This window comes from Streptopelia decaocto (genome assembly GCF_964273445.1).
Source record: "Streptopelia decaocto genome assembly, chromosome: 8".
NCBI lineage: Eukaryota > Metazoa > Chordata > Aves > Columbiformes > Columbidae > Streptopelia > Streptopelia decaocto.
In genome coordinates, this window is record NC_138662.1 from 2,780,243 (window position 1) to 2,806,773 (window position 26,531).

The 26,531-nt window shown below is 44.0% G+C and overlaps 1 protein-coding gene across 1 annotated transcript; it reads right to left on the reverse strand.

The window, feature by feature from the left end:
* Positions 1-7,555: 7,555 nt before the first annotated feature.
* On the reverse strand, positions 7,556-25,789 carry NINJ1 (ninjurin 1). The gene is made up of 4 exons (XM_082060402.1): positions 25,605-25,789; positions 17,195-17,429; positions 12,497-12,658; positions 7,556-10,326 (listed from the first exon to the last, which is right to left on the reverse strand). The coding sequence occupies exons 1-3, from the start codon at positions 25,674-25,676 to the stop codon at positions 12,504-12,506; spliced, it is 462 nt and encodes a 153-aa protein (XP_081916528.1). The 5' UTR covers positions 25,677-25,789; the 3' UTR covers positions 7,556-10,326; positions 12,497-12,503.
* Positions 25,790-26,531: the final 742 nt, after the last annotated feature.

Here is a 26,531-nt window from a genome sequence, read left to right on the forward strand (position 1 = left end):
AACCAGCGGCGTGCAGAGGGCGCTGGGAAGCAAGTGACAGATCGTACAATGGAGTTGCACAATTCCGTTTGAAGACAGGCTGCTATTTAAAGTACTTCAGTGAAGTACGGTGTGCCTGTGAGCCAGAGCGCCAATAAAGTGATGATTCATTCTGGGACAGAGCGGGCACTGCACAGCTGCTGCTGAGGGAAAACTACTGTTTCTTTCACTTCTGTTTTGGTTTTTTTTTCTCATAATGTAATAAATTGAAAACATATTTGGTTAAACCGTGCAGTTGTGGATGCTTTTCACTGCTGTTCTGAATGCACAAGTGCTACTCTATGGAGGTGCCGTGCTGTAGCTGTGTAACCAGCGTTGCTGTTACACTGAGCAATGCAGTTTGCTGTACTTCACAGGTCCTGTGTTTTATAATCATTTCCCCTAACGTACGTCTTCTTGAGTTCTGTGGAAATTAATGGAATTTGTTTGTTTTTTAATGGGGTGAAGCTGGCAATCAAATTGAAATAAAATCTATACTGAGACAAAAATTGCTGCTGTTTTTCTTGTAGCTGATGTTTGCGCTTCTTCCCAGAAGTGCCCCACACCATGTTGCCGTCCCGTGGCTGCTGTCTGCCGGCTGGCTCCCTCCTCTCCCTCCCTCTCTGCTCTGTGCTGCTGACGGTGTTGGTTTGGGTATTTGTGGAAAGAGTTTTAACGTTTTCATCTGCTTTTAAAATCCTTTGCAGACACGTGGGTGCAAAGACTGGATGTCTTCTGGTTAAGCCCCAACTTTGTGTCCTTTTGGTAGTACCGGAGTCATCACCCACCAAGCCACACTCATCTCTTCTTGGTGTGAAGTGACTTTGACACAAGGCTGATTTTAAGCGTTACTTTAACCACCCGAAAAGGGACTTAGCTCTAACTCATCCAGTTTGTGGGGACATTATTAGTGCCAAATGCAAGAGAAACCAGTGGCTGCAGATGCGACAGGCGTGCAGCAGCATCACCCTGTTTAATTCACAGTGGCTGTTTTGGCGTAAAAGAGCAATTCAGGTGAATCCTGACCTGCCCTTTCTATTTTGGAGCACAGGCTCTATACACTGTGGTCACAAGGAAAAGCTTTCTGCCACGTTGCTGCTGATAAATACTTAATAACATTGTGCCTAGTAAAGCATAAGCCCTTCAGACTCGGCCTGCGCTTGGTGAGCTGGTAACGGGGCAGGTCAGATGCCGCAGCCAGAGCGCCACGGCACCCGGAGCCTGGATAAATAACCGGCAAGATGCGTCTTCTCGGCGCAACTTGTATCAAGTCTGCTCTTTTCAGCAGCAAAATATTTCATCGCACTCGGGTGAGTTTTTTCTTCCTTTTCTTTTAAGCCCAGGTTTTAGGAACCCTGGGCTTTGGCAGCACCCAAGCCCCTGTCCAGAGGATGCTCACACCCAGGATGCCCCTGCTGAATGCCACAGCTCTTGCAGTAACAGAAAGGGAGAGATCTAAGATTATTTTCCGCTGTCTGCACTGGGCTAATTATTTTAAAATCTTCTAGCAGAGGTTGAAAATAGCATGACTGTGCCTCTGAAATATTCCTGATCCATAATGGTTGTGGACAGCTATGTTGTAACTCATCTCTCTGTGGAGGAAAAAGCTACCCACTTAGACTGAGATTTCCAAATCTCGCCGGGGCTGAGAAGCACGCTGGAAATCTTTGGAAGAGGCTGTTATGCTGGTCCTCTGTCCTGCTCCCACCCCTCCTGTGTCCTGGGGTGACCTTCCCCTTGCCTGGGCTTTCACTTCAAGTAAAGATTAATTAAGAAGTTTCCTAAGCACAAAGTAGATTCCAGAGAAGAAGCGGAAAAAAAAATAAATCTGTGCTCTCCATCCTACCAATTCCAGCTTGGGGCTTGCCCTCACTTGGGAGGACAACACAATTGGAAAATTGCCAGGTGTCAGCCCCTAAGGCTGCTCTGAGCTGAGCTGGTGCCGCAGGAGCTGCCTGGCCCTGCTGCGGGGGACACGGGGACACGGGGTGGCACCAGGGAGATGGGCCCGTGCTGCAGTGACCGGGAGTGAGCAGCCATAGCTCTGCTCTCATGCTTCTTCCTGCACACCAGGAGAGGGAAACTCAGAGTTCATCACTACTTCCAAGCACAAAATTGAGCCCATCAGCAGTGGCTGTGCCGGATGCTTCTGGGTGTGCTACAGATTCCAAACAGGCGCCTTCATGTACTCCTGGTGGCTTTTCCTCTCTGCCTTGTACCCAACACAAGCTGGCTGAGTTCTGGGGGACTGAGCGTCCTGCAGAGGGGACATTGTTGTCCCATTGCTGTGAACGTGGGGCTGGACCTGCCCCTGAATCTCTCACCAGGAGGGTTTATAAGGCAAGTACAGGAGCTTGTTCTCCCACCCGTAAATCACCCACCACCCCAGGCCTGCTTTGCTTCAGTTTTATGCTGGTCTACAGTTCCACAGCAAGGTGCAGCTGGGGCCGCAGGAGGCTGGTCCTTCACACTGAGCTGGCACCCTGAGTTATCACTGATGCTTCCCCTAGGTTGAACATGAAAAGCTTCTTCACCCAGAGGTGCTGGACACTGAACAGGCTCCCCAGGGAGGTGTCACGGCCCCAGCCTGACAGTTCAAGAAGAGACTGGACAACGTCCTCAGACACACGGGGTGACCTGTGGGATGTCCTGTGCAGGGACAGGAGTTGGACTCCATGATCCTTGGGGGTCCCTTCCCACTCACGATGTTTGATGATTCTCGCAGTTCTGGAAGAACTCCATCCTGCTGGGAGGTGGAAGACAGTTTATGGCAGGTAGGATCCAAATTCAAAGTCCAGTTATTATATAACAGTTATTATATAACAGGTAAAATGATAGCAGAAAAATAATAATTATTATTAATAATAATTCAGATAGCAGTTTTCTATGAACGAGTTGCACTGTGGGGCATAGGTGAAACTTGTCTTGACTAGCACAGAGTCGTCAAGAAAACAAACAAGTAGGAAAGAAATTCCTCATTCAGCCCTGGATGAAATTCAGCCCTGGATGAGTCTAGGCTGGTCCTGTCTCTGGAAACATGAACAAGACAACTCGCTGTTCGTCACACCCTCTCCGTGCAAGTGAAGGTGACAGGCAAATTAAGCAAAACAGTAACAGTGACATCAGGTTTAAAGGTGACAGTATCTCTATTTGATAACCGCAGTCCCTTCAAGATGTGATGACGCCAGCCGGGGCAGCTGTGAGATGCAGGGCTTCAAACCTGGGTTTTTATCAGCACGGAGAAACAAGAGCTTTCAGAGAGCGTGAAGAGCACTGACCAACATGGGCCCATTGTGGTTTGCTCTCACGCTGCCCCGTTCAGCGCGCTCCATACAGTTCAGTTTTGTTAAGCCACGTTCCCAGAATTCGAATCTCCACAAGAGATGGAGAGGCCTGGGGGGAATACAGTCACTTCTCTCCCAAATGATGCTCTCCCTGGCATGCCTGATGAATCATATCTTCTGACACAGAAAAAAAGGGTAAGGACACACAGCCGTCCCCCTCCACGGCTTCCATGAGTCCAACGCAAGCGTGAAACATAAGGCCTTTCCAACGGTTTAAATTATTTCCATCCTCAATGCCAGAAAAGTGGGGTAATGTTGGGTGGTGATGAAATCGATTTATTCTCAAATATTTTTGGCACCAGTGTAAATGGCTGGCAATGCTTCAGGAGTCCTGGTGTGGCTCTTCGTACCATGGCACCAGATTTACCAGTTGCCCCCTAACTAATTAAAACCTGGGCGGTAAAAAGGGAGTTGGGGCTCCCTCTGAGCTGGAGGGCTGGAAAACAGGAGGAGGAGTGGAAAGCATCATAAAGGAGGATGGAAGAAAAAGGAACCAGTTTTTGTTTTCTCCATTTCTGACAAAGCCCAACTGGCCCGATGAGCCGGCATTGGAAAGTGTCTGTTCCCAGCCGGGGAGCTGCGGCACTCTGCTTGGGACATTACGAAATAGTCCAAGGAGGGCAAAATAACCATGAAAACAGCTTCACCAAACTGCAGAGGAGGAAAGTGAGTTCAAAATAATCCATTGTATCCAATAGCAGGGAAGGTAAGTTTTTATTGTCACCACCCTGTTAGGAGGTTGGATAATAACTGGTTAGATACTATTATTGAAAAGATCGTATTCTGTGTCTTCCGCTATTTATCACAACGTATCCCACAATGACATGTAGGTAACACTCCCAATGTCACAGGCAAGGGCCATTAGAACAGCAGGACCCAGTGTATTTAATACAGAATCAAGAATTGAATCTGTGTGAAAATATGAAATTCCTCCTTGCAAAGAAGCAGCCTTTAAACACCACATCTTTTCTCGTCAGTGTTTCTGCTGTGTCTGTACCTCGCACAGCCGGTGTCTGCTCACCGACACAGCCAAGAGGCTCCTGCCAACAGTGTGAGCGTTTCAGAGAATCATTGAATCATTTTCGTTAGAGAAGACCTTTAAGATCATCAACTCCAACTGCCAAGTCCACCTCTAAACCACGTCCCTTAGTGCCACTTGCACGCGTTGCCATTAGCCATGGCCCGGTCCTGCCCTCCCACCACTGCCGAATGTGTCCAAATGTCAGGGTGTGAATAAATGGTAGTGGGGAGAGGGTAAAACCCTGGGGACAGCTGACACATCACCCTGCAGCGGCTGGACTTAACCTGGCTCTGCCAACAAATCCGCTCAAAGAGCCTGCTGTGGCCATGCAGTTGCTTATCTCTTCCTCGAGTGCTTTCTCCCGTTGATTTTAATTTATTTCTTGCTCTAGTAATGACTTGTCTTAGCTTTTGACTCCAGTCCAGCCTTGATGATCACCTGCGACCATGAAAGGGCCACAGCAAGGCCCCTACATGACACCAAGGTCAATGGGCTCTTCTTCTGCTCCTTAAATATTTCATCTGTAAAGCAGCGACCTCTCCTTTTTCCAGGGGAGCAGGAGAACCTGTTCCTCGGACACGGGGCTTTCTGAGATGGTGGGAATGCAGGGCTGAGCAAACTTCCTTCTCTTTGGCTTGCTTCCGAGTGGGTAGTTGGCTCAAGCTTCATAGTAGTCTTGAGATGGAGTCTGCCTATTTTTCAAGACTTCTGACCATTGTGCCTTGCACTGTTGTAGGTGAGAAGTTCGACAATGAAAATGATGTGCCAAAATGGTATTTCCTAAAGGAGAACATCATGTCATTTCCCATCGCTGCTGCGGGAGATTTCTTCCAAGATACAGAGCTGTCTTCTGGGCTAGTTCCCTGGGGCAAAATGGGCATCTGAATGTATGGGTGTGGTGGTCTTTACAATGTGTGATGTTCACCTCAGGCTCATTACATTTGTGCCTATTTAAGTGACGTTAGCCATGTGTGTTTCTACTAGAAACGTAGTTAACAAATAGCTGCCATCTGGGGATATCTGGGGTACCAGTGGTTTCCCGACTCTTTCTAAGGGAAATGTGGTATCTACACCACTCCACTGCAGCATCCGTTCCTGGATATTTGTTTAATAGTGATAGCACCAAATGTGTTGTTTTAAGAACTAAACGGTACTACTTCTGCTCTGCTAAGCCATTTCCCTACAGACAGCACAGCAAAACTGCTGGGAGTACTGGGTAGCTCTTGGTTTATTTATTTTAATTTCATGATGGAAGTGTAGGGTTTGTGGGGTGGCCATGCAAAGGTGGGCAGCTCCATCTCTCAGAGCTGGATGTTATGCTTACGTACATCACCTGCAAATAATTTCTTTAGAAGCAAAACACGGTCGTTTAGCAGCTATGTGGCTTTTTTTGGTATGCAAACAACTGAGGAGAAGGACAACCTGCTGCTTCTCAGGCTCCGTGCTTCCATATGCCCTTATTGCAGCCTTTCCGTACTCAAAAGGGGCCGAGAAGAAAGATGGGGACAGACTTTTCAGCAGGGCCTGTTGAGATAGGACAAGGGGTGATGGTTTTAAACTACAGGAGGGAGATTCAGGCCGGACATGAGGAAGGAATTGTTGGCCCTGAGGGTGGTGAGAGCCTGGCCCAGGTTGGCCAGAGAGGTGGTGGATGAACCATCCCTGGAGACATCCCAGGCCAGGCTGGACGGGGCTCTGAGCAACCTGAGCTGGTGAAGGTGTCCCTGCTCATGGCAAGGGGGGCACTTGATGGGATTTGAAGGTCCCTTCAACCCAAACTATTCTGTGATTCTATGATTCTCTGATTCTACGCTGCCTCTAACCTTATGGGAGTTCTTTTCAAGGAGCAGTGTGTTTAAATGCGCAGGTTATCGAAGATGTGAGTGGTATGTAGGAGAATATATCATCAGTTTTCTTCTAAGTGTTCCCACTGCCCTGCTGTAAGTAGAGCCAATTCTTTCAATGCAACAAATTCTCTTGTGATTGGACAAAATCATATTATAGAACAAGGATCAGCTTTTGATATTGGGGTTTTGTTTGGTTGGTTTGCTTTTTGTTTCTTGTGTGGAGTTTTTGTTTCGTTTGGTTGGTGTTTAGTTTTGTTGGTTTGTTTTTGTTGTTGTTGTTGTTTTCCCACTAAACTGAAAGTGGTGCATAAATTAGTACCACATGTAGCACTTCCCAAACAAGATAAAACTTAAAATGGCAACTCTTTTGGTAAGCTAGAAAATAAGCAGAGCTCAACATTTAAATTCTGACAACTCTTCTGTGAATATGTGAATGATCAACATTACCATGGTTCTTCTTCCTCTAACAATAAAAGAGCATTCGGGCTTTCAGGGTGACACGGAGTCGCACGCCCATGCCCTGGACAAGGAGATGAGCTTGGTGCACTGGTACCTGAAGCACAGGGCAGTGCGTCCCAGTCAAACCAGTGCCCAAGGTGTGGCTGGCAGGGCTTGGTGCAACGGGCAAAAAAACAGGATTTGTTAGAATGAATTAAAATCAGTGACCAAAACCTTCCAAATGGTACTTGAGGGGAAAGCAGTAACCAGGATGACGCTTTCTAGTTCAGCCCACTTTATGTAACACTCAGCTGCAGAATAAGCTTCAGCAGTGACCTGGTTGAGAAGACAAATACTTAAAACTCCTATTCAGTATTTACAGTCGTTGTCACCTGCTTCAGGAAATATACTGAAAATTTCAAGTCAGGCAGTCCTTGATGCTAAAGGGACTAATGAGAAGGACCAGAGCAGCATGTGTAATTCTCACTCTGCTCAGCAGCTTATGAAACAGGAGTAAACGGGTGACCTGGCTTGAACCATTTCCCGAGACAGCCTGTAAAAATTCCTCTCGCTTCATTATTGATGACCTCTTTTTAAGCGAAATGTTTGTCAACAACCAAGAACTTGGGAGAAGCACAGCAAACCAAAGAATCACTTAAACCCAAGCACTTGTTTGCCACCCCTAGGAGATATTCGCTAGGATTTTAAATAAGCACCTGACTTAGAATAATAATCATGTGGTTCAATTATTTATACTTGACATCAACCTGCAGATGCTTTTGCCTGCTAAAAAATACATGAGTCTTGAAGGCTTCGGAGACTTAGAACACAGATTGCGTGTCTGACGATGTTTTGCAAATCTTACTTAATCACAATAAAAGGCATGGTGATAAACCAGCATACTTTTTATTTTAAAAAAGACATCCAGTTGCACATGATGCCCAGCACAGCCTTGTACTCGGATGGCTTGCAAATCAGGTTTTTGTGTGTCTGGAACCAAGAGAGAGGCTCTATGATGTTGCAGGTATCTCTGTTGTGGTGCTTCGGTCACACTTTCAGGAGGCAGGAGGGTTCCCAATGGGGTTGTTGTTGTTCTGAGCCCGGCTCGGTCAGATTTGAAGTGAGCACTCACCCCCTTAATGCAGATGTACTCATCCAGCTCTTGGCACCAGTGCCTTCAACCAAACCCATGTCTTGCAAAGTCCATTGGAACGTGCAGCGGACAAGCCTGGAGCGTTCCCTGCGCCGCTGCTCCGCGTCCCATTCGCTGCACAAGCCACTGGGAGATGCGATACACCAGCCGTGGGAGTTTCTGTCGGGCCACAGCTTAGCAGTGAAGATGCGACAAGAACAGCAACTGTATTTCCCAGGGGAAACCGACTGTAACAGCTTGTTCGCTTGAGTGACCTGAAAAATTATGGTCCAATAACGAGGGGAATAAAGTGGGGAAAGACCTGGGGAATGACCCCCTCTGAGTGCTTTGAGGTGCGTGCCAAACACCATGGCGCCACAGGAGACGTCGTGGCAGTGAGGAGCACCCCAGCACAAAGCTGCCTTCAAAACTGGGCCACATCCCCCCCGAACAGAAATACCAGAACCAGCAGCAGAGCCCCGGTGTCTGTTTGCATCTGCCTTCAAAGCAGCAGGGACAAGTGAAAAAGTGAGAGGATTAGCTAAGTGCCAGATACACCTTTCTTCCTGTTGTTATGTCTTGCTTAAAAAACTAGAAAGACGCAAATCAGGCAATGAAAAATATCCAATATTCATACAGAAGTTAAAAGTAACTATCTTTTCAATGGGTAACGTACTGAGGACAACACAGAGAAAGCACTGCAGATGTCCAGCTTTGGTACAGTGTCCTGCACAGCAGAGGTAGGTGCCTCCAGGGAGCCACTCCAGACTGAATGGGATGCATGGAGGGGCAAATATTCCAGTGGGTAAGAAGGTGAGAGGTAAGGAAAGTGGTACATTCAAGAATCTTATCAAAATTCCTGCCCAATGTTGAGCCACAGACAAATTTCACACTTGGAAGGGCTCTGCCTACAGCCACCTATTTTCTCCAAAATAAAGGTTTTTAAGGTTTTCAGCACTGCTGTTTGGCCAGTCCGTTCAGTACACAACACCGAAACTGTGACAGCACAAGTGTGTCTGAATAGTCCTTCAACAATTTGCTGGTTTGCAAAATTAAATAAGGAAAATTGTCCTGAGTGCTTCCTTCAGAACTTGTTCTGAGCTATGTTTAAATTAGTACAACACGCACAATTAAAACCATTACTTGCCAGATTTCAGCTGGAAATGAAGCAACAAAAGACGAATGAAAAATAAAAAGGAATGTCTATTCCATTACTAATCACACAAGTTTCGGATTTGTTTTCTGTTAGTAATTCTCACAGAACATGTAAATGAAGCTATGGTTCATCATAGGGCCTTGAGACATAACTAAAGAGAATTATGATCAACAAAACTTGTAAATGAGATGAGACACATGGAAGTCAAACTTCTATTAATATGTACAACAAAGCATTTAAAAAGTAATGGTAAGGAAATGTACTAGTACAAATTTGCATCTACAAGTAAGCAGAAGCTGGAAAACTGGCATTTTTTCTGATTGCAGATGGGATACTTTGGAAATAAAATGACTGAAATGTTTTTGTTGTGGAAATTTTTATAGCTCACACCGTTACTAGCAATAGTGTATTTAGAAAAAGTGTCAGTCCCTGAGCCAGCAGGTAAGAACTTAGAAGGTACTTATATCACTCTATATATATTTTAAAATAAAAATTACAAAATTAGTTATGCTTTTAGCTATAAACTCCTAGGAATAACATAACTGCAGCGATCAGCCTTGGGGAGAGAAGAGGGAAAAGTAAGTTACCGAGGGATAAAATTCTTTCAACTGGTGCATTGACTTGCTGACAGGTACCAGTTAGCAGGTAAAGCTCATCCTGTATCCTCCAGCTTTCCAGCTGGGCCTAGAAAAGGCAGCGCTTCTAACAGCATTTCCAGAAATACATATAAGGCACAAGATACAGAGTACAGCAGTTAACAGAAAGAAACCATTAGCAGTTAGGTTATTTGTGTGTCTGTGCACAAAGGCGAGGATATTTTAAGTGTGGGCCAGAGATGAAGAAACAGGACAAGGAGTACCTGTGAGCACAACTGGACACAAGACAGATTGCGGTTTCTGGTAGAAAAATATAAAAAAGAAGAAAATAAGGCACAGCTGCCTTAGCTCACTGGAAAGGGAAAGCACATGGGTTTGGTGCCAAGTGAGTGAAACAGAGGACAACGTGAGCACACCAGCTCCACAGGCCTGCCGCTTCTCACCATGCTGGAAATAACACATTGCCACAAAACCAAAAGTCCTGTGAAGTGCCACCAGTTGATATGACCTTGTTTGATGAGCCTATGCCACTTCTCTGAAAAACAATTGTTTCCATGGAAATGGAAATGCCGATATTCCTTGGGTGAAAATCAACCTTTCCTTGGGTGCCAAACAGCTTAAAAATTAACACATGGGAAAATTTTAGGTACACAAATGTGTTGGTTGTTGGAAAGTTGAGCAAGATGATGTATGTCCAGCTTCTTTGATAATTTTTTTCCCCACTGTGTAACTGGCTCAAGTGCAAATGGCATCTAGAATGAATGCCTCAGGTCTCTGAAAAACAAAACAAAGGCATTGAGATGTTAGTGATACAGGAATTATAGTAGATGACAAATTTGCTTTGAAGGGGGAATTAAGTTTGCTTTGGAAAAGCGTGCATAATAGTAAAGGTGCAGCCTGGAAATGGGGGCCGCTCCCTTCTCCCTTTAAACATCCTTGGGTCTTGCCTCTACCTGAGGTTACATAAACCAGCTACTGTTTCTCCTTTATTGAGGCTGCTTTAAACCAATGCCAGCAGTAGATATAATACCAACCATGTTTCTGTGAACCAATACTCTGGCTGTGCCACTCTATATGTGGTATACGACACATATTATAGATGTGGGAGCTATTCCCATCCAGTAGGCAGAACTGTGCTTCACGCTCTCACAACAGTCTCAGAGAAGTCACAAGTGAGCTGAGTCCTCCTTGAAGCTTTCTAACTAGGGACTCCACAATCCCGGTCATAATTAAGCCACAAAAGCCTGGGGTTGGATGGTTGACTCATCTTCCTCTCCACTCAGCACATCAGTGTGATGAGCAATAACTGCTTCTCTCTCCTCCCTCTTTTCTTTCACTGTATCTAGAAGTGTGGTTGGGATTCTGGTATGTCACCTTGCCCATTATTTGAATTTCTTGACGGTTATTTCAGATTCTTGCCTCTGCCTCTGTTCCTGGCTATTCTGCATGTTTTTTCCTGTGAAGACAGCTAAAGTTCCAATAATCCTTCATCATGTTCTGTTGGCCTTGCCAGTGCAATTTTGCAGTTAGTGTTTCAGTATTGTTTCAATAGCTACTGCTGAGATGGACATTCTACTTATAATTCTGATAATATTCAGATGATCTATGTGCTTTTTGCTGCTAAAATTATATATTTATTTGTTTATTTGTAGAGATTACGGCCATAAAATACAATAAAACTATCTTGTTTCACTGCCAGAATTTCACAAGGTTTTGTTAAAGCCGACGATTCTGCTCACACCCCAAAATAAATGAAATTCAATCTCCACCTTCCTAGTAATTTGTTGCACTGAGCTCCCCCCACGTTGTTTAGAGTCCTGATAGATTTTGGTCTGGTTTGCATGGTTGTTACAGATTTCTGTAGCACCATACACCTTCACATTAGAGGTTTAAATGCTTTCTATCTTCTTTTTCATGGAGAAAGGTGTTCATCTAGAAGTCAACTCAAACCAATAACGTTACATGTGTGCAGTAGCCAGCACTCCATGGCTTGGCAGGAAAGTCCAGTAATTCCTTCAGCAGCGGGATTTGAGATTTGGAAGATAAGAAGCCAGAGAGATGCTGGCGCACACAGTGCTGTTCCAAACACGGATGTGGGACTACAGTGGCTACAAGCCTATAATTGAGGGTTATCTCCTCCCAAATTGTTCATCAGAGCTACGACGCTAGGAAGAGACCCATTTTGAATCCCACAGTTCCTGCATTTATCCTTTTGTATAAGTAAATAACTAACTTTAAAATGCAGGTAGAGCAAGCAATATTGTTCTAAATGACCGCATGTGTCAAGTAAAGTGATAGTGCATGTCTTTGCAGGCTGAGAGTCCCACACAGCAAAAGCCCCGCAGCTTGGGAGGACAGCGAAGCTGCGCTGTCTGCCCAGGAACCCAAGGGCTCCACTCATGTGGAGTATTATATATCAGAGTTAACAGCCCTAGTTACCTGGATAAAGTCTATTCTATATCAGAGTTAACAGCCCTAGTTATCTGGATAAAGTCTATTATATATCAGACTTAACAGCCCTAGTTACTTGAGTAAAGTCTTCAGTGTTCCTAACAGACTGGATGCAGTATACTGCAAACCTTTCTTAAAACATAAAAAAAGAAAGGCATCTGGAGGAAGCAAAACAATAGTACTTCCCTTCTTGGCTTAGTCTGCAATGAGGAAAAGCAGTAGCTGAGCCAGAAAGCCAACCTTCACTCTTCCTATGCGTGACACATGCAAGGGGCTCCCGACAAAGTAAGATCTTGCCGTCAACTTTTGAGCTCCACATTTACAAATACACTGTAATAACCTAGCAGTTCCCAGTAGCTTCCGCTTGTGTAGTCATCTGAAGCAAACTCATTTCTCCGCAAAGCCTAGAACTGTACAGATAAGCTCGTGGCTGTTTCTAAAGCTCTGCATCCCCACATGCTGTGCCTGCTGCCGCCACAGAGACCACACTCACCTGGTACCTACTGCTTGGATGCTGACTCAGGAACCGGCTTCTGCACTCCAAATGCAGTGATAAAAATATTCACAACTACTATAATGAATACTAGGCCAGTTGCAAGGTTGTTGAGGAAATTCAGCTTTACATGTTTTGCAGGGTTGTTGAGGTCATATTTTACTTTAAAGAGAAAGGAAAAAAAAAAAAATTAATTACATGTATATTTCAAAATCCAAACTAAAAGTCTTCATTACTCATGTAGTTCAAGAATTTCCCTCGCACCAAGCTATTTGCATCAGTCATACTTAAAAGGGAAGTAGGATCCTGCAGTGTCAGTAAAAGTGCTAAGGGGAAGATGTTTAACTACAAGAAGCCTCTTAGCTTCCAGTAATTAGCATCTAATCTCTGTGGATGCACATGGGAAGTAATGGATACATAAACATTACTAAAAATGTTATGAGTTCTTGATCCCTTGAAATCTAGTTTTGTTGCAGACTTCAAGCATTTAAAAATCATTGCAGTCTCGAATATATGAAGCTTGAAGCTCTGACAGGATGGAATGAATTTACATTTCCTACAGTTAGAATGCCACAGGTTCTTTGCAGACAGCTCAATTTCTTTATCAGTGCTGGATTTCTTTTCTTGTACCGGTGCCCTCCCCCACCTGTACTCCCTGCTTTTGCATAGATTCTGTTTTTAGAAAGCAAGGGCATTATATCTGTTAAACAGAGGAAGATTTCAGAGCAGTGTAGCTGCAGTCCTTTATACAGAGAGCATCAGCTGTGTAAACATTTTCTTTTGTTTCTTGCAGTTGTTCTTTGGTTGAACTTCTAATGGGAGTGAGGGAGGAACACACAAGGAAGATACAGTATTAACCGAGTTGAAGCTTTGATCCCAGGCCTTGTGAAAACATCTAATGAATTACTTTGAACTGATAATAGACTTGATGATAGAGAAAGGCACGCGCTTGTGTAGGACAGTCAGAATCTGCAGGTGCTTGCCTGACGTCAGGCGGAAAACCAAGATGTTTGTCTGTCTCTGTTCTCCTGCAGTAAGAGCTCCACAACTCAGACCCTCTGCTAAATTTCTTGGATGCTGGTGGAATGAGTGCTGATAAATTCTGGAGCTTGTTTGGAGAATGGTTTTTGTCTATAAAGACCCCTAGTGCTTAAATGCATAGATCACTGGAGCTTGTGTTTGCACCTACAAGACATGTGAAAGTTTATACCTGACAAGCTTTTACAGCAACATAAATAAAACTTTGAGCTCTCTCTGACAGGCGTGTACATAGATGTGTAGCTTATGACTCTACTGCACAAGATAAACTTTGTTATTTGCTTTTAACATAATGACCCTGTCAACACCGCAGAATTTAACTGCAGAACCAAGACTCGCTTGTTGAAGCAGTTAAATAGAAGTGGTGGCAAATGCACTCATGTGAAAGTGAAGTATGAAAAGCCAGGTTCACTTGGTGTCCCTAATTAGGAAGACTAATGCTGTTTTGGTTTCAAGGAATTCTGGGCACCCGTTCAAGTCCTGTTTGCTAAAGCAGTGTAGTGAAACATCACAGGCCAGTCAAAGCACTGCAGAATGGTGTGGGGAAACTACCTGAGAAGCTTAAGCTACTGCACATCTGTGTAGGCATGAAATAATTTAAACTCAGCATTACTTAACCCTGAAAATGAATTCAGACATGTAAAGCATCTGGAGCTATATGGATGCGTGCATCCCAACAGTACCTGGAAGGACTCTGGTACTGTTGTGTGAATGAAGCAGAATAAAAGAAATGGAATCATTAACAGAAAAGCATTTCAGATAGTTGGTTTAAAAAAAAAACCCAAAGGTAATAATGGCCTAATGTGTTTTGTGAGTTAAAACAAATCATGCTCAAAAGAGAGGTGACACTGTCCAAATAAGGGTCAGAGGAGACAAGTATTGCTTGTCAGTTTAGGCAGTGCTCTAAATGTTGAGGAAAATTGCAGTAATCCTATCTTTGTGATTATAGTACTTAAAATGAGGCTGTTTGTGAAAATGTTTTTAAGAGCAGTTATTCTTTAAGTATTTTATTATAGTGGGATTAGATTACTATGATTTTATGCCACTTAAACTATTTCAAGATATTCTTTGCTTTTCTTCCAAAGAGAGGCTGGATAGTTGCACAGACTTTTGTTTGGACTTGGAAGAGCTTGGAGGAGACAGGATTTTGTGGCTGGACAGAAAGACGAACTGTCCCTGCAGGCCAAAACTACCAGCTACACATTGTGAAAAGCAAGTTCTTCCCATTATATCTTTGTACGTAATACTCTAGGTGTACCTGCTCTAGCAGGTGGGTTGCACTAGATGATCTGCAGAGGTCCCTTCCAACCCCAACCGTTCTGTGACTCTGTGTGATTTGTATCCTACTTCATCTGAGTATGGACTGGGCTCCTGTTACTCTCACCGTGTGCGGGGTGGGCTGTGAAATTCACCTCAGCCCAACTTTGGGGTTGGGGTTCTTGGGTCCTCTCTTTACTCTCAAGGCGACAAAGATAAAAATTACAGAGATGGAATCCACTTTGGCAATGCCTGGTAGCAACAAGCATTGAAAAGCAATGCCCCAGCAAATACTGAGAAATTACTGCCCAACAAAAAACACGGAACTTTCTGGAATCTCCTCCAGGCCAGGACCCAGATTTTGCTCTTGTTCCAACTGCACCAAATGCAGAGACAGCTGCATTCTGTCTCTTGTGTAAGAAACAAAAACGCTACGTCAGCTGCCTATCAATATTGCACATCTTATGTATCCTGGTTTCCTCTGAACTTCCTCCTTGAACAAGAAAGTTGTTTTTTCAGTTGTGCTAAAAACTGGAATATTTGAAGAATAACAGAGATTACAAAGGTGGCACCTATAACTTAGTAAATGCCACACGTGAACTCTGGCTATCACCTTCAAGGCTTTCCATTCACAGTTGACTTAAGATCTGTCATATAGCACTGATTAATTTAAAAGGAAAGACTGGAAGAAAGTTATGAGAATAAATGGTCATATATCACTAGCAAAAGAAGTGATCCATAGCTTTTTCCGACTACAGAAGGCATCATTTATTTCAGTAATAATGGGGTTCAACTGATGCCGAAACCTAAATGTTTCCTCTGATTTCCACAGGTATCTTTGATCCACTCTCCAAAGTTATGGTCTAGGGGTTTGGGTGCTGCTAATGAATGTTACAGGTTTTCAGTAACTTCGCAAAGTGCCACTGAATTCTTTTTGCATTTTGCCTTGCAAAAGCATGGGGGAAAATATCACAGCAAGTCAAGATAGCGAATGGAAGTACTGAAGACTTAAGGTCAAACCAGAAAACTCAGACTTCCAGAAGAGTGCTGTCTCTCCACTCTCTGTGGAGTCTGACTTGGACTTTCTTGGGTAATTCATGCTCACTTAGCGATGACATTGTTTTAGAACTGAGACTGGTTCTATAGCTACTTAGATCAATATTATGCCTTGCAGAATAAGGCAGAGGTGTAGGACATACATGTGCTACTAATCTAGCAATACTGACTTAAAATACCTAATTTTTAGTGATAAGTACTGGTTCCTGTGCCTCACAGCACCGTACCTATTAACACTGAATAGTGGAACCTCTATTTTTGGGAACAGCAAAGACACTGCATTGAACTTCTAGGAACGTGAAGGGCTGTAATTCAACAAACAAGACAGAAAGGGGAGGTGGGGAAGGCAGCGAGTAAGGAACTAATTCTACAGCTGTCTCACCAGACGTGCCTAAAGCACCACTAACACATGTCCTATTTAAACCCATTCTCCTGAAATGATTTCTAGCGTATAGCAAAGGTATGGCATCACATTTGTTTGGTAGAAAGTAGAAAAGGTTTCCCTAGTGATAAGCAGAATTCCAGACAATCTAATTGTAGCTTCAGGATGCTACTTGGATTGTGTTCTCAATTTTACAAGTAGTTTCAAATTTTTTGGCTGCAGCCATGGTATGGGGATAATATTCCTATGGTGAAATCTTGCTCCAACTAGACTATTGTTTTTTAATTTTAATTTCAGATTAACACAGGTTTGAAAATTAACAAGAACATTTCTACCATTCCCCACCTAGAGATTTAGGATGCTTTGAATAATTTCCTAAATTTAAAACAATGGGGTTTTTTTCATTATTGTCAAGCCTTTGCTATTAAACTGTTGATTTGATTGCAGAAACACTAACAAACTGAAGACAATATTTCACCCCAACATGAAGATGGTTGTTTCAACTCTGACTTCTGTTTTGGAGTTCTATGTTCACAATATATTCTTATAATATTACTTATTATATGACTGATAAGGAACAAACACATTTCAGTCATAACATTAAGTAAGAGGTCTTGTCAGAAACAGTATTATGAAACTGGGCAGACTGCACGATCCTATCTGACCTATTTTACCATATTTCATAATTTTCCTTCCTCCTTGGGCCTTCTGAAAAGAAAAATATTCATACTCTGGGCAAATGAGTATGAGAAAGTTGATCAAAAATGACGATTCCACATAAAGCTGCCCTTACTCCTTTTGTTGCAATATTTCTATGGTCTTAAAAGAAAATTTTAATCGATTCTAAGGTAAAGACTGTCAAATAGAACAGCTTTTTAAAAAGAAATGGAGAATCTATATATCATCTTACAGGTTACATCCTATAAGGAAAATACATGTCAGTGGTTCTTGCTGTTGTCACATACCAAGGAATATCAGGAGCACTCCCACCATAATTTGTAGTGTGAGCGACAGGCTGATAAGAACGATGAGCGGGATGTAGAAGGAGAAAGAAGGTCCTTGCTCCATCACAGCTTTCAGCTGGGACGCGTTGGCCATCAGCAGGGCAATGTCCAACATGCTCTCTGCCGCGCTCTTCTTGTTGGCGTAGTGGTTGATGTTCATCGGCCCATTCCTTTGAAACCACTGTGGCGTTCTGCGCTAAAATTGGGAGAGGGGAAAAAGGTTATTCTCATCTCTTCTAATTCATGTAGCAAGAGAGAGATGACTTGGCCCATCGTCCTGATAGAGTAACAGCGGCACTGGGACCACCTGCAGTTTTGTCCCTGTTACCGCTGTCCTCTCTCTGAGGAGAGCAGTAAATAGTGGCTGTCCTGGACCACGGCAGATGGACATTGGATCAGTCTAAACAGTCAGTACGTTTCTGCTCTGAAAAAATGACTAAAAAAGCTAAAAAGTTTGCACTGAGAAAAGTTGGGAGGGAAAAACCACTGTAAAACAATCAAGCAAACAACAAATGGTTGCCACTAATTTACTCCTAAAGGCATACTTAAAAATACAAACATTTATTAAAATCACCCCCTGTCATCACACATCCACATAGTTCCTCAGCTACTTGTGAGTGTTATTTTGAGGGTTTCTGTGGACATTGGCTGCTGTACGAGCTTTGCTTGACCTCTTTCCCTGCTGCTCCTACTCCACCATGCCAGCTCCAGCCAGGGAACTGCTTTTCTATTTAAATATCATATGATCCGTGGCTGCCACCAAGCACTGCCCAGTTACAAGGAAACTTTTCCTTCCATTTTTGCATCAGCAGCTTTTGTTTGTGTGTTTGTTTGTTTTTTTTTTCTTTTCATTCCCCGGCAAACAAACAGAAGAATAAAAAACAACTTCAGGGCAAACCCAGAGCTCATTAACCCAGTGGGATGAATAAAATGAGCTTGTCCTGATGATGCTTCATGTGACCCAGCTTGGAACTCAACAGTTCATCTCCCAGGGGTGCCTATTTCTCCATGAATTAGATGCAGCTTAGGGAAACTTGGTCAGGCTTAGATGTCAAACTCTGAGATGAAGGAAATGTAGGGAACCCTCTTTTCCGCAGTCTCTAACCAGGTTAGGAACTTCATTCTCACTGCTCTTACTTCTAGACTTCATTTTCAAAAATAATACACAAAAGTAGTACAAGTAATATTTATTACGAGTAATAAATATTCCAGCTGACTTCCTTAAACCTCCTTCTTGGAGACCTTTTTACTGCACAAATGCGTACCCTCTTGCCAGAAAATACTGAGGAAAGTCTCTGTTTGAAGGTTAGTTCAAATGCAGAAAACGCCCTCTAATTACCCTCTTCAGCAGCACTAATAACTGTCAAATTTCCAACTCCAAAGCCAGGTTTGCCACTGTCCAGATTTAAAAGCATCCTTTCAAATAGGACAGATATTGATGCATACAGCAAAACGTTGCCAGTTTTTCCAGGGCATTCAAACACCAAACTTGACCTATTTTCACCAGACATGTTGTAACCAACCACAGTCTGAATATTTTACTGAGAGAAAAATGTCACGGGGCAGGAGCAGACTTTTCTTCTGCAAAGAGAAGGAAACATGTCACTGTAGCTTCACACAGACAGATTCTTTACTGAGACCAAGCACCCAGGAAGCACGTGGCTGAGACAGATACTGACTTCAGTCGGGAAGAACTCGATGCTCGTTTGGTTTTGTCTATATACCACAATCTAAAAACTGCAATTTAGCTGGGGAATGTGTCCCACATTTGTCACCTTTTCTCTCCCCAAGGAGAGTTGCCTCTTCCCACCCCCCTGCCCTGTTAAACCACTATAGCATTCGGATGCTTCAGAAAAAATACTGCGATTCTGGCACCCCACCCACCAGAACTAAACCAGGTGTGGGAGTTCACTTCCTTATGGAAAGCAGGATGGAATATATGCTGGCAGTATTCAGTAGAAAAATCCAGACTAACAGTTTTCACTGTCCATTGTACAGTAAAAAGCCAAACACAAACGTTTAGCTCTTGATTAGATGGGGAACGACGGGTGTAGTAGCAGAATCCATTTTCTGGGCATGAACTTAAACTCTTCTCAGTAGACTGTAGAAATAATATGATCTATTTTGTTGTAAGTTCACAACAGAGGAAGTTTTTTCCTATGTCCAGTAGCTATTTAACTCCTTCTTGCCAAAATACTGACTTTGACACATCTGTAGTGTCTATGAGGCTGCAGTGTGTAACACAGGCAAAAACTGTATGGGCAGCTGAGATGCAGTTCTGAACCCTGATGGAAGGGAATGGCAGTGAAAACATGACCACCAGGTTTTTTGTTTTCACTTGATGTAGGAATGTGATCATGTTTTCCTTCCTTCCTTCCTTCCTTCCTTCCTTCCTTCCTTCCTTCCTTCCTTCCTTCCTTCCTTCCTTCCTTCCTTCCTTCCTTCCTTCCTTCCTTCCTTCCTTCCTTCCTTCCTTCCTTCCTTCCTTCCTTCCTTCCTTCCTTCCTTCTCTCTCTTCCTTCCTTCTCTCTCTTCCTTTTTTTCTCTCTTCCTCTTTCTTTCTCTCTCTTTCTTTCTTCCTGTCTTTCCTTTCTTCCTTTCTTTCCTATACAAAAGAGTAAATAGTCTGGGCGATATCTACATCTTCTTTGCAGTTACTTCTGTGACTACACAACATAAGACAGTTTCTACACAAACAACAGAATACAATATTTTCTTTTTCCTGGAGAAACGCGCTTTTAGGACTTGCTGTTTGCTAATTGTCCATGTAGTTAAGTTGCAGGTGGAAATAGCAGGTGGAACTAGCAGGCCATGGCATTGGAACTGTGCTGGAGGCAAAGGTTTGGAGTCACTTCTGAACTCCAATAAATGGAGAAGACTTTTCAAAGCAGGGTGCTGCTGAGGCAAACTAAGGCAAAACTTCTTATTCTGGGAATGTCAGCTCAGTTATTTACCAGATTTAGATCCTAAAAAATGGCATTGAACTCTGTTAAGAAGCTTTCAGCTACCACTGCTGAAAGCAGATCCGTTCAGAATTGGAACTAGGCCTATGGGGAACTGAAACATCGGTTCTACTGTACAGAGCTTTTTCTCAGCCTGTGATCTTGCCTTCTGCAGGAAAAAGGACATGTAATCATGAAAGCCCCAGAAACAATCATTTCCCATCTCTTGATTGAGAAATGGAGCCTCCTGACTCATGCTGGAAAACCATAAAACCAAAACAAAAAAAAGCAAATTACCCTTGCCTTCTGGAAGTAAGCTGAAGGCAACTGCCCAAAGTATTGAAACAAGTGCAGTCAGTACTATGGCAGCAGTTTTTAAGGCCAAACTATGTGTTACCCAGCAATATATAGACAGGTAATGAAAGGAGAGCTGTTCCCTTAACCTCAGGGTAACGACAAGAGAAATTATATGGGAACTTTGTTATGTGGCTTTATGGTTTCAGGGACATTCTGAGCATGTAGCAAGCCATGCAGCCCACAGCACCAAACGCCACTTACTGTGCTGTCACCACCGCAGGGCTGTGGAGAGAGGCAGTGGGACTTGTGGAGATTCTCCAGGACAGCTGTAAAGTGAGTTTTTTCCTGCAGGTGTCCCTTGACGAGAGAACAGTAGAACCACAGAATCATGAAATGTCCTGAGTGGGAAGGGATCCCCCAAGGATCATGAAGTCCAAGTCCTGTCCCTGCACAGGACAACCACACAGGCCACCCCGTGTGTCTGAGGACGTTGTCCAGTCTCTTGTGAACACTGTCAGGTTGGGCCGTGACACCTCCCTGGGAAGCCTGTTCAGTGTCCAGCACCTCTGGGTGAAGAACCTTTTCCTCATGTCCAGCTGCCCCTCCCTGGCACATGTTCCTGCCGTTCCCTGGGCTCTGTCACTGTCACAGAGCAGAGCTCACCCTGCCCCTCCTGCTCCTGCTGAGGAACCTGCAGCCCATGAGCTCTGCCCTCAGTCTGCTCTGCTCCAGCTGAACAGACCCAGGGACTGCAGCCGCTCCTCACACGGCTTCACTCCAAACCTTCACCAACTTCATGGCCTCCTCTGGACACTCTGCAGTAGCTCCAGTACATATTCCATGCAACCTGCTTCAGTCTCCATGTAATCAAAACACCTCATTACACACTTCCAGTATTCAAACTACCTGGTACAGACAAGTTGATCCCTTCAGTTGGTGTCACCAATGAGTCTGAGGAAAAACAGCACGTGTGCATGAGAGAGCCTGGCGCAGCTGGAACTGCAAGGCACTGGCCTGCAAGCAGAGCGACCCGCCATGCTGGTCTAGGCCCATCTCTAAGGAGTGACAAGCGTCCCCATGCTGCTCTGTGACAGGAGAATCCCTTGCTTGTCACAGCCACCCCCACTGTCCCCACACCAGCTCTGTCTGCACTACATTGTGCAAGGGTAAAGCTACAATGCTACAGCAGGAGCTCGTGGCACTTTTTTGCTTCTGTAAGACCAAACCTCCAGAGCAGGTGTTGGAAACGCAGCCTGACTGACACCTGTCTGACACCACTTCGCTTCACTCGGCATTTTAACAGTACGCCCAGAAGAAGTGAGTCCCCTTGAAATACAGAAAGGATTTATTCATTACATTTATTAAAAATAAATAAAAGTGGCACTGAAGCAAATGTCCTCAGGTGCTGAGTTCTGTCAATCATGGCTAAGACCCAAGTAAGACTAAAACAGAACATAATTTCAGAACTTTAGTTACTTTTTTTTCTAAGTTCAACCCTATAGCTACAGAACCGATCTGGTAACTTTATACAATTATTTAGTAATTCCCCTAGATGTGGAATCTCTGTCCACATCTCCATCACCCACATACTGAAAATGTAATGGGCCATACATGGCCATGCTGAAATCAGGCTTCCCCTGTCTTAGAGATCTTGCAGACCCAGAAAAAAAGAGAAAAAAAGAGAAAAAAATCTATGAAGAAAAGAAATATTCTTCCAACAAAAATATTTAAGCTGTATCAGTTATGTAATGGATTATTAGATCCTTTGTACACCGCCTCAAGTTATTTCTTTTCCCCCAATAAAACATTAGATCACTTGCTCAGTTTAGCGCTGACTCAGAGAGAAAAATCCCTTTGTCTGGAGTGAATCATCAGTTACGTTCCCTGCAGAAATTTCATTGTGGGGGGAAATCTGCCCATCCACGTGCTAAACTAGCTTGTGAGGCTTCCCAACCACGTCTTGAGACAGGATGGCTACAGGCAATTAAAAAACAAAGGGACACACACACACACAGTGTCCTGTGTTCATGTTTCATAGACAGCATCATTTTTCTAGCAACTTTAAAAACTTTTAGTCAAGAAGAGCCACTTCCTATACAGACAGACAGAAAATGCAAGTATGACTACATTAAGAAAAAAAAAAGTGGCAACCATGGTGATTCCTGAGAGCTAAATATGAAAAAAAGGGAAAAGCACAGTCATGTTAGCTCAGGGCAGAGCACTGTTTTCCTAAACCTACACTGGTCCCAGGACAAGTTAGACTATTTTCACTTATTAAATGACTTAAAAATAATCAGCACACCAGATGACTAACTTTGTGAAATAAAGTAATAACTCAAACTTGGTTGTACAGTTATTTAAGTAGAAACTTTCTCTTGTATGATTTTTCTTCTGTCTTGCATTACTACTGCTCATTGCAGTGATTTAGTCTTTCAACACTGTTTCTCCAAACTGGACTATGAGCTGTCTATTTTGTGCTGATAAAGCATTATTTGTTTATTCTGGCTACTTAAAATACAAGTAAACAAAACCTTATCACCAATAGTGTCAATATTTGGAGTATATCAAACACTCCAAATGCAATTTGATGCAAGTAATGCATTAGAATATCCCATATCACTCTGTATGCAGTAAAATTATTTCAAGTTCCTGCAAATTAGAAATTTGTTACTTGTAGTATGATGCCAAGAATCTGTTGCATCCCCAAATTATTTATGAATTAATATACAATCTTGAATACAGCTTTAGTAATAATACTAATAATAATATATAGTAATACTAATATTACTAATATATACACTAACACTAATAATATAGCAGAATACTAATAGCAGAAGCCAACTACTCCAGAGCTGGTCTTCTACCCAATTCTTGTTCACCTTTTCCATAGTTCCACTCTTTCAACTGGCGTTTCCTGTTTTCTTGGAAACATTAAACTAGGTTTTACATGGGGAATCTGGGCTGTTTCAATATGGGCCATGAACAGGGAAAGCAAAGACAAGAGATGAAAAAACAGCTACTATTAATATCTGCATTTGTATGAATAAATCCTTTGCAGCAGTGGCCAGACGATTCTGCTGAGCGTAATTATTCCCATTAGTCAGTGAGGTGTGCTAGCCCAGGATCAGAAGCAAGGAATTCCTTGCTTCTAAAAGCTTGACAGCTGCTAAAAAAATATCCAAATTAATCATGGAGCTAAAATAAACCACATTAAACCACTGTGTGACCACTCACTGAGAATGACAGGGGGGCTAAATAGTCTTTTTTTAATTTGTGTGCTTCTACAACGCTTTGAAGACAAGTAAATCTGCATTTCATGTCAGCTTTTCTGTAAGAGAAGATAGCAGTCTAGTGCTGAAGATGTGCAAGAAAATCGCTTCTGAGGAGAGGGGAGACACCAGGATGGGCAGCAAGCAAACCAGAATTGTCTGAGTTGCGATGCCTGCGAGGATTCCTAAAAGCAGACACTTAATGCACTTCTGACTCCAATCCTGAAGATTCAGGCACCTGTGGATTTGTGGTCTCTCCAGGTTTAGTTGGCTGTTGAATTGGTGCATTCTTTTGTTGTGTGAATTGTGAACCTGGTCAGATCTTTTAAGGTACCTCCTATTCACAGTTAGATTTTTAAGAAAACTGTCCTACTCTGTTTTATCTCACAAATACTTCTTTCTAATAATGTTTTTTTGGTGTGAGAAAATGAAAAAAGTGTCTCTAAAGTTCTCTGAAGTGCTGTTGTATGCATATAACACAATATAATAGCACATCTCGCTGACTATATTTTATATGGCACTCCCATAGAACAGTTTCTATGGCAAGATGTAACAAAATGATGATTGCTTGCAACTGAAGATGAAGTCAAACAGGAAAGTTCCAGAAAAATTCTTGGAGCAGACCAAGTTAAAAAAAAAAATCCCCATGACCAGTACTTTGATGCAATCACAACTCTTTGTTAATAAAACAAGCAAATTACTAAGCAGTCAGTGACTTAAAGGAAACCCCTTCAGGCCACCAGTTTGACCTGCGTATCCCAGCCTTCACTCTCTTTAGGTACTTTCCAGGATTTATTAAAACCAGATTTGTTTTTCATGGTACAGTATTCATGACTACAAGGGTTTTTCAGGAAGGGAGGGAGGAAGGAAAGATCTGCTACACAATCAGTCCAGTCTGTCTGTAACCAGAAAGTTTTACTAGTGACGTTAGAAGGCAGTTTAATAGAAGTGTTTCTGTGTGGCAGAGTCTTAGGTTGGAATCAGAGCTGCTTTTTAGAGTTCAGTCTCTTCCAAAACATAAAAGATGCTCTTTTACCAGTCCGGCATTTCAGACAAGTGTCATGCTTTGAAAACAACCTTTGTGTATAAACAGAACACGGGATGAAATACTTTCCAGTGAAGATCTTTGGTCATGTTTTGACTACATGGAGTAGTAAAAAGCTGGGTATTTATCTTCCTGATTTTATTTGGATTACTGTATGGAGGAAAAAAACACATAGGCTCAACTCTTTAAGTAATTCTTCCTACTTTTGTGCTCACTTATCTCCTGTGTAGGTACCCCTGAGTAACTTTTCCATCCTCTCCCAAGTCATCTGGGTGGAAAACCCTGCCAGGCTGGAAGGGACCAGCAGGGGCGGGGGACACCGCAGGACTGGGGCTGACTGCTGGAGCTGAGGGCTCATCGTGCCAAGGACCACAGAGGATCTTCTCTTCATTAGCACTTGCCTGCCTTTGAAGTGAGACAAAACGGGGCGCTTGCAGCACCATCCCTATTTTTAAAAAGGGCGTTGAATTAACGCCAGGCGTGTGAAAAACAGTAAGGGAGCGGTACCGGTTACAGGACCGCGGCAGCAGCCTCTGCCCGGGGCTTCCCCGCCGCGGCTCGGCGGGAGGGTCCGCAAGGGCACCCGTGCTGCCCCGCAGCCGCCCGGGCCGGACATGGAGCCGGGCCGGAGATGGGACCCGGGCCGGAGATGGGACCCGGGCCGGAGATGGGACCCGGGCCGGAGATGATGGACCCGGGCCGGACACGGGACCCCGGCCGTGCCGCCGCCGCTGTGAGCCGCGCCGCTTCCCGCCCGCCCTTGACAGGCCCCACCGCCTCCTCCCGCGCCGCTCCCCGCCGCCCCAGCCGGCCCCTACCCGCTCTCCGGCCGCCTGCTCCGCGCCCTCCGCCAGCCCGTTCAGCTCGTGGGTCTCGCTGCCGGAGTCCATGGCGGCCCCGCTGCCCCAGGGCGCTCCCGGCCCGGCGGGAAGAGCCGCCGAGGAGAAAGTTCCCAGCGCGGCGGCGGCTGCCGAGCTGCGCGGCGAGCCCGGCCCGGCCTCCCCTCCCGCACCGCCCCGCGGCCGCCTGCCCGCCCGCCCCGGGGAGGGCCCGCCCGGGCAGGTTCGGGCAGCGGGGCGGCCCCTGCGGCGGCGGCCCCGGCCCGGCGAAAACACGGCTGGAGGGGAAGGTTCTTCAGCTGGGCCGCGACCCGGGGACCGGAGCGGCTGCCTCGCACGGTCGGCCTGGTTTTGAGACCAGAGAGCTTGGTTTTAAGACCCAATTTCCAATGTTGTCAAAGAATCATAGTTTGTGCTATGGTGGGGGGGAGTATGGGTAATCGGTAATATACACAAATGTTCCATTTTAGAACTAAACTATCTCTACAAAATTAAAGTTGCAGGCTAGGGTTTTATTTTAAGGCCTTTTTTTAAAAGTTATTTTACGTTTTCACTTTCATAATATTTTTTTTTCTTCCTTCTAGTCTTATTTTCCCACCTGTATCATGGCAAACGACACACATAAAAACAATTAACGTGCAGGTTTGATGGTGGTGGAACATCAGAGGAATGCTTGGTTGCACAGAAACAACACAACTGGTAAGAGGGCAAAATAATTTAAAATAGAGATTTAAAAATGTTATTGTTACAAGCAAACCTTCCCCTGGTTATATTCAACAGTATTCAGAGTAAAAAATAAATACTATAAAATATGTCTTCCATGACCCCGTGTAGTCTCGTTTAAGGCCAGCAGCGAACTGCTCCTCTTGCTAGATTGCCTAAGGAGAGATGATGTAGAAGCGTTGC

Coding starts and splice junctions, on each gene's coding strand:
- NINJ1 (XM_082060402.1), bottom strand. CDS start 25,676: ATGGACTCCGGCAGCGAGACCCACGAGCTGAACGGGCTGGCGGAGGGC. Junction 17,430..25,604: donor AGCAGGCGGCCGGAGAGCGG/GTAGGGGCCGGC, acceptor TCCCAATTTTAG/CGCAGAACGCCACAGTGGTT. Junction 12,659..17,194: donor AGTGCTCCTGATATTCCTTG/GTATGTGACAAC, acceptor TTCTCTTTAAAG/TAAAATATGACCTCAACAAC.